General features: G+C 48.8%; 1 protein-coding gene across 5 annotated transcripts in view; it reads left to right on the top strand.

The window, feature by feature from the left end:
• The window catches only part of KDM5C (lysine demethylase 5C), a 314227-nt gene that overhangs the window by 249685 nt on the left and 52161 nt on the right, over window positions 1-12381 (top strand). For all 5 annotated transcript variants that reach the window (XM_029607393.1, XM_029607421.1, XM_029607412.1 and 2 more), the window contains one exon: window positions 4571-4750. In XM_029607393.1, the coding sequence (XP_029463253.1) occupies window positions 4571-4750 (180 nt within the window). The remainder of the gene's footprint in view (window positions 1-4570; window positions 4751-12381) is intronic.

The following is a 12381-nucleotide window of genomic DNA, read 5'->3' as shown; positions in this document are numbered from 1 at the left end:
GTATTTCTTAATTCAACCTGTTTAAAAAAAAAAAAAAAAAAAAAAAAAAAAAAAGCTTATTCAGCAGGAGCAGCAAGTCATGTCTCCGGGAGTGGGAAGCTCCTGAATCCAGCTTATGGGTCAGCAGAGCAATGGACAAGCTCTATCCTCTCCTGGACCAGTGCCTATGCTCAAGGTACCTAAGGTGGAATCTTCGGTATCCACAGTAACAAAGAGAACCACCATCCCGATGGTCGGAGCAACGGCCTTGAAGGACCTTCAAGATCAGAAGTTGGAAGTTCATCTCAAGAGGATTTTTGAAGTCTTAGCTCTCAGCGTTTGGGCGACAGTCTGTAGCAGTCTCATGCAGCGGGCAAGCCTCAGGTGGGTTCAACAACTACTTGGCACCAGGACCTCCCGGCTGTAGCGGAACAGGTGGAGTGGCTGGAGGCCACAGTTGCATAGGGGGCTGATGCCCTCTGTGATCTTCTCGGTGCAGGCCAGAGCCATGGTTTCAGCGGTGTCGGCCAGACTCCTCTGGCTGCGGAATTGGACAGCAGGCTCCTCTTCTAAATCGCAGTTGGGCATTCTCCCTTTTAAGAGTAAGTTGCTTTTTGGGGAGGACCTGGAACAGCTTATTAAATCTTTGGGGGGTGACAAGATTCATAAGCTACCTGAGGACCGCCCTAAACAGTCCAAGTCTTTTTTTTTCCTTCGCGCTTTCGTTTCCGGGGGCAGCACAGGTACAACAAGTCGCGGGGGGCTCCCAAAGGAATACCTTCACTAGATCTCAATCATGGTCTCATTCCTTTCGTGGACGATGGCCATTCTGGGATGGTCACCCTCAAGGTTCAGCCATGAAGTCCTCCCAGTGAGATGCGGCCGGCCTGTTCCTCCGTTCTCAACTTAGGTGGACGTCTGTCCCTATTTCACGAGGAATGGGTCAAAATTACTTCGGATCAGTGGGTCCTTGAGGTAATCGAAAGAGGCTACACTTTAGAATTTGCTCGGGATCTCCTGGACCACTACTTGATCTCTCCCTGCGGGAGTCTTAAACGTCTAGCGGTGTGCCAGTCTACACAGGCTTCAAGAGCTCGGTGCCATAGTCCCAGTCCCCCTGGAGAAACAGGGGTCCGACCAGTATTCCATCTACTTCATCGTCCCCAAAAAGGAAGGCTCCTTTCGACTAATCTTAGACTTCAAGAGAGTCAACAAGGCACTCAAGGTTTCCCATTTTCGGATGGAGACCCTGAGGGCGGTCATAGCGGCGGTTTGCTTATGTGAATTCCTTGCTTCTCTCGACTTGACGGAGGCCTACCTTGATATCCCGATCCGGCAGGAACACCAGAAGTATCTTCGTTTCAACATCCTGGGGCGGCACTTCCCGTTTCGGGCGCTCCCGTTTGGTCTCACCACCACTCCTCGAACATTCACCAAAGTCATGGTAGTAGTGGTGGCCTTCCACCACCGGGAGGGGGTCCTAGTCCATCCTTAACTGGACGACTGGCTCATTCGGGCGAAATCGGAGAAGCTATGTGCGATAGCAGTGAACAGGGTCTTGTCGGTCCTCTCCTCCCTCGGATGGATAGTTAACTTCTCCAAGAGCAACCTCAAGCCCTCTCAGCCCCTGGAATTCCTGGGAACACGCTTTAACACCCACGAGGGAAACGTTTTACTGCCTGGGCGCTCAAGCTCATGGATCAAGTACAACATCTGTTATCTCTCTCAGTGCCCACGGCCTGGGGCTATCTCCAGGTTCTGGGCTCTGTGGCATCAACTATAGATTTGGTTCCTTTGGCTTTTGCGCATATGCGTCCTTTACAGAAAGCTTTGCTATCCCACTGGAAGCCGGTCTCGGAGCAGTTTCAAATACCTCTTCCACTCTCCGACTCTACCGTTACCAGCATGCAGTGGTGGCTCTCGCTCGCCCATCTGCTGAAGGGGGTGCCCCTGAAGACACCCTAGTGGGTCATTGTCACGACTGATGCCAGCCTCTCCGGCTGGGGAGTGGTGTGTCAGCATCAGGCTACCCAGGGGCAATGGTCCCCAGTCCAATCCCAGTGGCATATCAATCGTCTGGAGGCCCGAGCGGTCCGTGTGGCACTCAAGGCTTTCCTACCCTTGGTCTGTTGCAAAGCTGTGCGAATCCTCTCGGACAATGCCACCGCAGTAGCTTACATCAATCGCCAAGGGGGCACCAGGAGTCGTCTGGTGACCCTGGAAAGGCAGCAAGCTGCTCTCCTGGGCGGAACACCATCTGGATCGACCGGCAACCTCCCACATTGAGGGGAAGGAGAATATTCAAACTGACTTCCTCAGTCAACATCTAGACCCCGGAGAGTGGGAATTGTCCGAGAAGGCGATGAATCTTATCGTGCACAAGTGGGGAACTCCCCACTTAGACCTGATGGCCACCCTGAGGAATGTGAAGGCTCCTAGAATCTTCAGTCGCAGAAGGGAGCACTGCTTGGAAGGGGTGGATGCCCTAGTCCTACCCTGGCCTTGCAACGTCCTTTACGTGTTCCCACCCTGGCCTCTGGTGGGCAAGGTACTAAGAAGGATAGAGCTTCACATGGGGCCGGTCATTCTCGTGGCGCCAGAATGGCCCCGGAGACCATGATACGCGGATCTGGTGAACCTCGCGTTGGACGGTCCTCTTCGCCTCTGTCACCTACCAAACCTCCTTCGGCAAGGTCCCGTATTTTTCGATCAGGCAGATCACTTTTGTCTAGCGGCCTGGCTTTTGAGTGGCAGCGACTGAGGAAGAAGGGTTATAAGGAGGAAGTTATATCCACTCTGTTGCGGGCACATAAGACTTCCACCTCTCTCGCTTACATTCGGGTATGGAGAGTGTTTGAGAACATGTGTGCCAAGTCCGGAGTGCTGGCACGCAAGGCCCCGGTGTCCCGGGTCCTCTCCTTCCTACAGAATGGCCTTTCCAAAGGGGTTGTCTTTCAATTCCTTGTGGGTACAGGTTTCGGCTCTCTGTTCTTTCCTGGTTACGCGGTGGTGGCCCATCCGGATGTTGTTCGATTCCTCAAAGGGGCCAAGCATTTGAACCCGCCTGTCTGGGCCACTTGTCCATTGTGGAGCCTTAATTTGGTACTTCGAGTTCTTTGTGAGGTGCCCTTCGAATCCCTCCAGCAGGCCACGCTTAAGGACCTAACTCTTAAGACAGTATTTCTAGTCTCTATTTGCTCGGCCAGGAGAGTGTCCGAGCTACAAGCCTTGTCTTGTAGGGAGCCTTTTCTTCGCTTTTCTGATTCAGGTGTTTCCCTTAAAACAGTACCATCCTTTTTACCAAAGGTCGTGTCCTCCTTTCATGTAAATCAGTCAGTGGAGCTTCCTGCCTTTTCTCCAGAGGACATTGCGAGTACGCCTGGCGGTGACCTACGGTGTCTGGATGTAAAAAGAGTACTACTGCAATACTTAAGGTTACAAACAAATTTCGAGTCTCTGATCATCTTTATCTTATGGAGCGGCCCAAATAGGGGAAACAAGGCATCTAAAGCTACCATCGCTCGTTGGCTAAAGGAGGCGATTGCGTCGGCGTATGTTTGTCGGGGCCAATCGTTTCCGGAGGGCTTAAAGGCCCATTCTTTGCGTTCACAGGCTCCCTCTTGGGCGGAGAGCCAGTTGGTCTCTCCACAAGAAATATGCAGGGCAGCTACTTGGAAATCTATGCATACCTTTGCTCATCATTATTGCCTCAATGTACAGGCGCCAGATTTTGGCTCCTTCGGCAGACAGATGCTTCGAGCGGGACTATCTCGGTCCCACCCTACTTAGGGAAGTTTTGGTACATCCCGGGAGTCTGGACTGATCTGGGTACGTACAGGGAAAGGAAAATTGGTTCTTACCTGCTAATTTTCATTCGTGTAGTACCACGGATCGGTCCAGATGCCCGCCCTGGCTGCATTCTGATTTTCATATGACTGCTCAAAAGTGTTTTTTCATTCACAGGTTTTGGGAGTGTCTACTAATTTTCTCAAAGCACAAGCATATCAGACTTTTAAGGCACTGGAAGTATATTCTATATCTCTCCATATCTATCTCTGTATATCTATATCTCTCTCTCTATCTATCTATATGTGTGTGTAAGCGGTTCTTTGTAATTTGAAATTTAAATCAATACAATTTGGATGTTACAGGTTTTACTTGCTTGATTTTTCTCTATTTAAGATTACAGTTTTACATTTCTCTGCTTTAACATTTATACTGAAGGGACACACTGATATAGGATACACTTTGAGTTTTACTCTGTCTCCATCTGCTGGACAGGAAGCTCAACCCACTGTCTGGACTGATCCGTGGTATTACAGGAACGAAAATTTAGCAGGTAAGAGCCAATTTTCCTTTGTGTCAGTGTGGATAGGTGATAGATGGTGGAATTGGGTGTGGAATTGTATAAAATGGAATAGGCATTTTGCTACAGTACTTATAGTACCTGAATGTAATCCACTTTGAAGTGCCAAAAAGCAGAATATAAATCAAATAAGAAGGTGGGGGATGAGGAGGATATACTGTGTCTCTTGCTACACAGGAGGACTGTGAGCTAGGATTTCACTACTGTCTCATGCTCTCACTGTAGAATGGGGATCACTACCCATGCCTGGATGACCTGGAGGGGCTTGTGGCTGTGGGGCGGGACCTGCCTGTCCGGATCGAGGAGTTGAGGCAATTAGAGGTGCAGGTACTCACGGCCCATTCCTGGAGGGAGAAGGCTTGCAAAACTTTTCTGAAGAAGAACTCCTGCTATACACTGCTTGAGGTAAGGCCATATATAGCTCCCTCCCTACACCCCCCCCCATTTTTTAACTATTGCCTCGGGCTCCCTGTTAGAGCCCTCCTAACTCTTGTTTATGCTGTTATCCACTCCCACATCCCTGTTCTATGTATTTTCTACCTGCTGTTATAATGTAAACCGATATGATGTGTATTTTAATGTCGGTATAGAAAATCTGTTAAATAAATAAATATGAAAGACCTGGATTATGTGTTTTGGGGAAGGGACCTGAAGCTTTTCTGAATGTGGCATACTGCTCGAGGTACAGTTCCTGGGGAAGATGGAAGGCCTGCCAGAACCTCCGGTTCCCTGTACATACCCGGATCAGACCAGACTGCTGGGTTTTGCCTCCCTTCCAGCAGATGGAGACCGAGAAAACCTTGAAGAGCACCCCCCTCTTAGTGTGGTGTGCTACCTGCGTCCCTTCAGTATTTCTCTGTTTCCAGCAGATTGAGGTGGCAGAACCTGCGGTCCTGTTCCAAGTTTGCTAAAAAAAAAAAAAAAGAAAAAAAAAGAAAAGAAAAGTAGAGAGGACGTAGATGTTCTATCTATTTCAGCTGATGCTTGATCAAGCACGACAATTAAAAAAAAAAAAAAAAAGGCAAAAGTGCTTTTTCTCCCAGGGATAGGCAGGTCCTGGTGGGACCATCCCCCCTGGTTACAGGCAAACTAGAGCTAGGGTTGGAGGCCCGATTAGCTCCACGCCCCGGTGAGACTCCTGGGATGAGTACCGGTGGTCCGGTCCCTCCCCCTTGTTGCTCCTGTCTCTAGAGGTGTTTCAGTCCTCTGGCAGCACGCGTTACTTGCTTGGAAAAAAAAAAAAGTCGGCCTGCAAGCTCTGTGGCGGTCGCTTTCCTGCCATGTCAATTCTCCCCGGGCTCCAGCGGCAAGTACTGATTGTTTTCAGTCACCTCGTCCGCCTCTCCCCTCGCCGACCATGTTGCTTGCGTCCCGATGTGCAGCTTGTGGGGAGCCGGCTACACGATTCTCTCGCGAATGCCTCTGCTCTCGATGCCTCCCAGTGGGGAGGATATATCGAGTGCCTTGGGGGGAGAGACTCCAGTCAGGTCCCGCGGTGCAGGGAAGCAGCTGCCTGATCGGGGGTATCTGACTGACCCATTCCCGCAGGAGCGCAGGAACGGCGGCCATTTTGAAATTTTCTGCTGCGGCAACTGGAGCAGCGGGGGGAGGGGACCTCCTACCTCCGCTTCTTCTCCTCCTGATTTGAGCTCAGGGAGTCCTCAGGGCTCATTGCCAGATTCCTCCCCGAGGATTTTGTGGTTCCCCCGGGGGGGGGGGGGGATTTTTAAAGGTCGTCATGCTTTTACTATGGACTTTGTGCTTCTAATGCACAAAGCCTATATGGCTAGCATGTCCCAGCAAAGGCGGACACAGGGATGCGTACGCTATCTGAGGAGCCACCAACCTCGGGAAAAGTCCCTAGGCGGTTGGACCCGCAGGGGCTGTTAGAAGATCCGGAGTCTCTCGCCTCGGAGGGATCGGGGGGGGGGGGGGGGGGACTCGGACCAGTTGGGATCCCCAGCTCCTTCTCCCTTCATTGGGATGGATCAGAACAAGGAACCAGAGAGGTGCGTTCCGGTGGAAGCTGATGACCTGAGGGTGGTTTGTTTGTTCCAGAAGGATAAGCTGGATTCTGCTGATTAAGCATGTCGTAGCTGAGCTGGGAATACTGCTTCTTTCAGGACGATACCGGGCCACGACATAGTGGACCCTGTCCTGGCAGGCTTGCGTGGTCCCATCTAGGACTTTTCCTTTACATCTATGCTCCTGCAACTTATGATCCAGGAGTGGATTACTCCTTGGAACTCCTCAAGGTTCCGAAGGTGGATGCTTCGGTGTCTGCTGTCACAAAAGGACGACTATTCCGGTGGCAGGAGCAGCGGCTCTGAAAGATCTCCAGGACCGGAAGCTTGAAGTCCATCTAAAATGAATCTTCGAGGTTGACAGGCACTCGGTGGCAAGGCGGCTGTCGGCAGCAGTCTTATGCAGTGAGCGAGCCTGAAATGGGTTCAACAGCTCCTCAGTGCTAGGGATCTCTCTCCTTAGGAAGCTGAGAGGCAGAAGTGTTTGGAGGCGGCAGTGGCGTATGGCGCAGATGCTTTATATGATCTCCTCCGTACCTCCTCCCAGACCCCCATGGTGTCAGCGGTCTCTGGCCAGGAGGCTCTTGTGGCTCTGTAACTGGTCGGCCAATGTCTTGTCAAAGTCTCAGCTGGGGGAGCTCCTTTTCAAGGGTAAGTTCCTATTTGGAGAGGATTTGGAACAGCTGATAAAAGGTGTATAAGCTCCCTGGAAAGACAAGCCTAGGGGTCCCAGGAATTTCTTTCCTCCCTGCTCTCATTTTGGGGGTCAGAGAAGATTTTGTCAGAACAGAGCACCTTCCTTTGGACAAAGGCAACCAATGGGGAGATATCAAACTTGGACTCACTCCTTTCGAGGGCGCAGGCCTAACCACGATGGCGTCAATTAGGGGTCTTCGGGATCCAAATCCTCACAATGGGACAGTGCTGTCACATTCCTCCGTCCCGTTCATAGGGGAATGGCTCTCCCTGTATTACGAGGAGTGGGTCAAATTAACATCAGACCAGTGGGTTCTAAACATCATAGAACACAGTTATGCTTTAGAATTTGCTCGGCCTCTGCGAGACCTGTTTCTGATATCTCCTTGAGGATCCCTGGTGAAGAAGCGGAGAGTGAGTCAGACCCTTCATCGGTTGGAAGATCTTGGGGCTATCGTTCCGGTACCCCCGGCTGAGTGTGGAACCAGGAGATATTTGATCTATTTCGTTGGGTACCCAAAAAGGAGGGCTCTTTCCGTCCAATTCTGGACCTCAAGGAGGTAAACAAACTCTCAAAGTGCCACACTTTCGGATGGAAACCCTGTGTTCAATCATTGCAGTGGTTCTCAGCGGGGAATTCTTGGCTTCCCTGGATCTAACGGAGGCATATCTGCATATCAGAATCCGCGAGGATCATCAGCGTTTTCTGCGATTCATGATCCTCAGGAGGCATTATCAGTTTCAGGCCCTCCCATTCAGGTTGGCGACAGCTCCCCGTACCTTCACCAAGGTGATGGTGACGGTGGTGGTGCCGGCAACCCTCCGGCGGGAGTGAGTACTGGTTCACCCATACCTGGACGACTGGTTCATTAAGGCAAAGTGGGAGGACCTCTGCAGGTTGGCATTACATAAAGTGTTACATCGCCTGCGCTCCCTCGCTTGGGTCATCAATCATGCCAAGAGCCATCTTCTTCCTTCCCAGGTCCTGGACTTCTTGGGAGCAAGATTTGATACTCAGGTTGGCAAAGTCTTCCTCATACAGGAGTGGATTGTCAAGCTGACATCTCAGGTTGAACTTCCCTTGTCACTGCCAGTACCCAGGGTCTGGGATTACTTGCAGGTCCTTGGCTCTATGGCATCCACCCTGGAATTGGTCCCCTGGGCCTTTGCTCATATGAGACCTTTACAGATAGCTTTGCTTTCCTGCTGGAATTCAATATAGGAAGAATTCCAGGTGCCTTTGCTGCTCATGGAGTCCTGCCAGGTCCAGTCTTGGTTGGTGGCTTGTCCTTGACCACTTGAAGCGAGGCATGGACCTGGAGGTACCTCACTAGGTGATTGTAACCACGGATGCTAGTCTTTCCGGTTGGAGGGCTGTGTGCAAATCTCAGTTGGGCCAGTGGTCACGGGAGGAGGCGCAATGGTCCATCAATCACCTGGAAACAGCGGTGTGCTTGGCGTGGCGGAGATTTCTTCCTTTCATCCACCATTGGGCGGTACGAGTCTTGTCAGACAATGCGATGACAGTGGCTTACATTAACTGTCAAGGCGGCACAAAGAGTCCGGTAGCCTTAGAAGCGGAAAAGCCTTAGCCTGTGTGTGGGTTTGAGTGTTTGAGGCTTGGTGTGAAGATTGAGGGGTGCTTCCTCGTTCAGTTAAGATCCCGCTCATTTTGGAGATTTTGCAGGATGGATTTAATAAAGGGTTGGCCTTTAATTCCTTGAAGGTACAGGTTGCAGCTCTTGCTTTTTTCAGGGGTAAAGTGAATGGTGGTCCCTTGTTGGCTCATGCAGATATGACCCATTTCTTGAAAGGAGTGAAACATCTTTGTCCTCCCTTGTGGTTACCAGTACCCTTGTGGAGTCTTAATCTGGTTTTGGATTTCTTAGCGGGCCCTATGTTTTATCTGTTGCGTAACCTTTCCTTGTGGTTGCTGACATTGAAAACTGTTTCTTGTGGTGATTTGATCTGTTCATAGAATATCCGAGCTGCAGGCCTTGTCTTGCTGGGAGCTGTTCTTTTGAGTGACTCCAGGGGTGATAACAGCTGCATACTATTCCTTCCTTTTTGCCAAAAGTGGTCTCTGATTTTCACTTCAATCAGTCCATTTCCCTACCGTCTCTGGGTAGGGAAAGAGATGGGGAGGAATATCTCCTGTTGCAACCCTTGGATGTCAAGAGACATATCATGAGGTATCTGAAGGTTTCTAAACCTTTCCGGAAGACGGATCGCCTGTTTATTTTCCACAGTGGAGGTAACCAGGGCGAGCCGGCTTCGCGGGCTACAATAGCTTGCTGGGTTAAGGAGTTAGTCACGGCAGCGTATGTGAAGCTGAAAAGCCGTTTCCTAGTCAGGTTAATGGGCAATGTCATGGGTGGAAGTTAGATTGTCTCCCGTCGACATTTGCTGAGCTGCAGTGTGATCCTCATTACACACCTTTTCCAAATATTATCATCTAGATGTGCAGACCTGGGGGGACGCAGCCTTTGCATGTGTTGTTTTGTCTGGACCGCAGGCAACCTCCCGCCCTATTCGGGAGTAGCTTGGGTACATCACACTGGTTCTGAATTCATCTGTCTGGATGCTGAGAAAATACTACTTGATGATTTTCCTTTTCTTTAAACCAGATAGATGAATTCAGCTTCCCGCCCTTGGCTGCCGAATGATTGTGCTATGGTTGTCCTGTGTGGCTGCGTGTTCCAGGAGTTGCTTGTAAGTGTTAGTCCAATCCCTAGACTAGTGTTGATACATTATTTCTGAATTCAGTGTTTCCTGTCGGCTGAGTACTGAAATGGTTATCTGTTGTTAATCAAGTTTTTGCTAGTCTGTCCACAGTTGGCTTTTGAAGAGAACACTGGCAGGATGGTGTCACTGCAGGAGTTGTATATACTGTGGTGTCAGTTTTGCTTCGCCTCCTTCTGCTGGTAGAGTTCCATAACCTGCTGGTTCTGAATTCATCTGTCTGGTCTAAAGAAAAGGAAATTATCAGGTAAGCAGTAACTTTTCAATAGAGATCCCTTACCAATTATTGTGATTGAGAAACTGGACTGTGGGCTCTGCTTTCAAGAATTGATTTGCCAAGCACCCACTTAAAGGAAGGCTTCATTTGATGGAGAGCTAGACAAACCTGTTAAGGACTTAACCAGGCTTAGAGGACCAGCTTAAAGGGAATTCTAAAGAAATTCCAGCTAGAAGTTGCTTTATGGATTTGAAGTGTTATTACCTGGGAAAATCTTAATTCTTCCAGCGTAGCCATTCATTCACTAAGTCTCTCAGCTCTTTCAAGAGATTGGGAACTCTGGAGGTGCCAATGGCATTAGCTTACTGTGGAAATGGGGACCAGGATTCTGGAGCTGCAGATATAGCAGCATTTACAAACCTTGTAATGGAAGTGGGTCCAAATTACTACAGGCCAGTGGAACTGAAAGGTATGAGAGTCATTAAATGCCCTTACGGTATATCCTGGTTATTCCCTGCAAGAGAAGGCAGCTGTGCAATTCACGCTGGATCGTTGTCATCAGATAAGGGCTGTGATATCATTTCTGGTGTTTCAATAGGGATAAGGGAGGTATTCCATTTGTTTCGTAGACCCTAAGCAGGAAGGCACCTTTTAGCCCATTCTGAGCAGATGCAGGTCAATAAACCACTCAAACCACTGAGAATCTTATTTCAGAATGGAAATTCTTAAGATCAATTATGGTAGCATTAAGATGGGGAATTTTTGACTGAGATCTGATGGATGTTTATCTTCATAAGGGAGGATCCTCAGAGATTCCTTGCTTCCTGGAGAAACACTTCCAGTTTTGAGTGCCGCTGTTTCAGCTGGCAACCATTCCAAGAGCTTTTTTCTAAGGTAATGGTAGAAGTGGCAGCAGTTCTACACAGATACAATTTTGGTTTCAGGATGGTTGGCTGATTTGGGCAAGGACAGCATTGGAGCCTTGTCACTGCCAGAGTGATAAAAACGGTTACAAGAGCTAGACTGGGTGATGAATTTTGCCAGCTGCAAGTTAGGACACACTCACATTTTAAAGTGCCTTGGAGTCTATTTCATCACAGTGAACGGTCAAGTGCATATGACTGTAGAAAGGATACAGGAGTTCCAGAATATGAAGCCAATGGCAGATGGGAGTCATAGAGTGTGGGATTACCTTCAGGTCCTAGGTTCCATGGCAGCAGGAATGTTGAAGCATGGTATATTCAGGGTTCTATCCTGTGTTATCTTGTTATACATTCTCCTGTTGTATTTACTATCGTTAATTTTAAATTGTAATCTTCATACATCGTTCTATGTAACATGTTGTTTCTGTATGTAAACCGGAGTGAAGGCAACTCTGCTATACCTCGGTATATAAAAAAATGCTAAATAAATAAATACTGAGAGAGGATGATGGTATCCATTTGTACTGCCATTGCAAGAAGGTCTAGAGAAGGCGCTGACTCTAAATTCTTGGATATAGGTAGTGGCTATTGCATGTTGTAAGGGTTGTCTTATGGGCAGATCATTGGCAGCTTACCCAGGCATGCCTTGATATTTCAGAGGAGCATGTGGCTGCCCAGGAGAGGCGTAGGGTGTTTTTCCTTTTGAATTAGAGAGCATCTGTCAAGGATCTTGCATTTAAGGTGGTCTTTTTAGTTGTGCTCTGTTGGTCAGATGAATTCTGGGTGATAGGCTTCTTTCTTTAGGGATCCTTTCTTGAGGTGGTCAGGAGTTGGTGTCTGCTCATACATTTCCTTTCTCCTAAGGTGATCTCGCAGTTTCACCTTAATCAGATAATTGGTCTTCCTTGCTTCAAGAGAGTTGGGCTTGGAGGGCTATCAAGAACTTCACCAGCTAGATGTTCACATGGCTTTGATCTGTTTGTATTAAGGTATCCTAACTTATTTATTGTGGGAAACAAAAATCAGACAACTCCTTAGATTTTTTATATTCCACTTTTCGGCGCTTCAAAGTGTACATCAAAGCAGATTACATTCAGGTACTATAGGTATTTCCCTATCCCCACAGGGCTTACAATCTAATTTTGTACCTAAGACAACAGAGGACAAAGTGACTTGCCCAAGGTCACAAGGAGCAACAGCAGGATTTGAAGCCTGAATTCCCTGGGTTGTAACTTGCTGCTCTAACCACTAAGCTACTCCTCCACTCCTTTAGAAGGTCAGATTATTTCTTCATTCTTTTCAGTGGTTTGAAGGCTGATGAAGCTTTAGAGACATCCATTGTCTGGTGAATTAAGGAGGCAATAGGCTCTATATATCTCACCAAGGGTTTATCACTGCCCAGGGGTTTTCAGGTGTTTGCTAACAGGGTGCAGA

Source organism: Rhinatrema bivittatum, chromosome 1 (assembly GCF_901001135.1).
Source record: "Rhinatrema bivittatum chromosome 1, aRhiBiv1.1, whole genome shotgun sequence".
In the NCBI taxonomy this organism is placed as follows: Eukaryota; Metazoa; Chordata; class Amphibia; order Gymnophiona; family Rhinatrematidae; genus Rhinatrema; species Rhinatrema bivittatum.
This window is presented reverse-complemented; position numbering and strand designations above follow the sequence as displayed.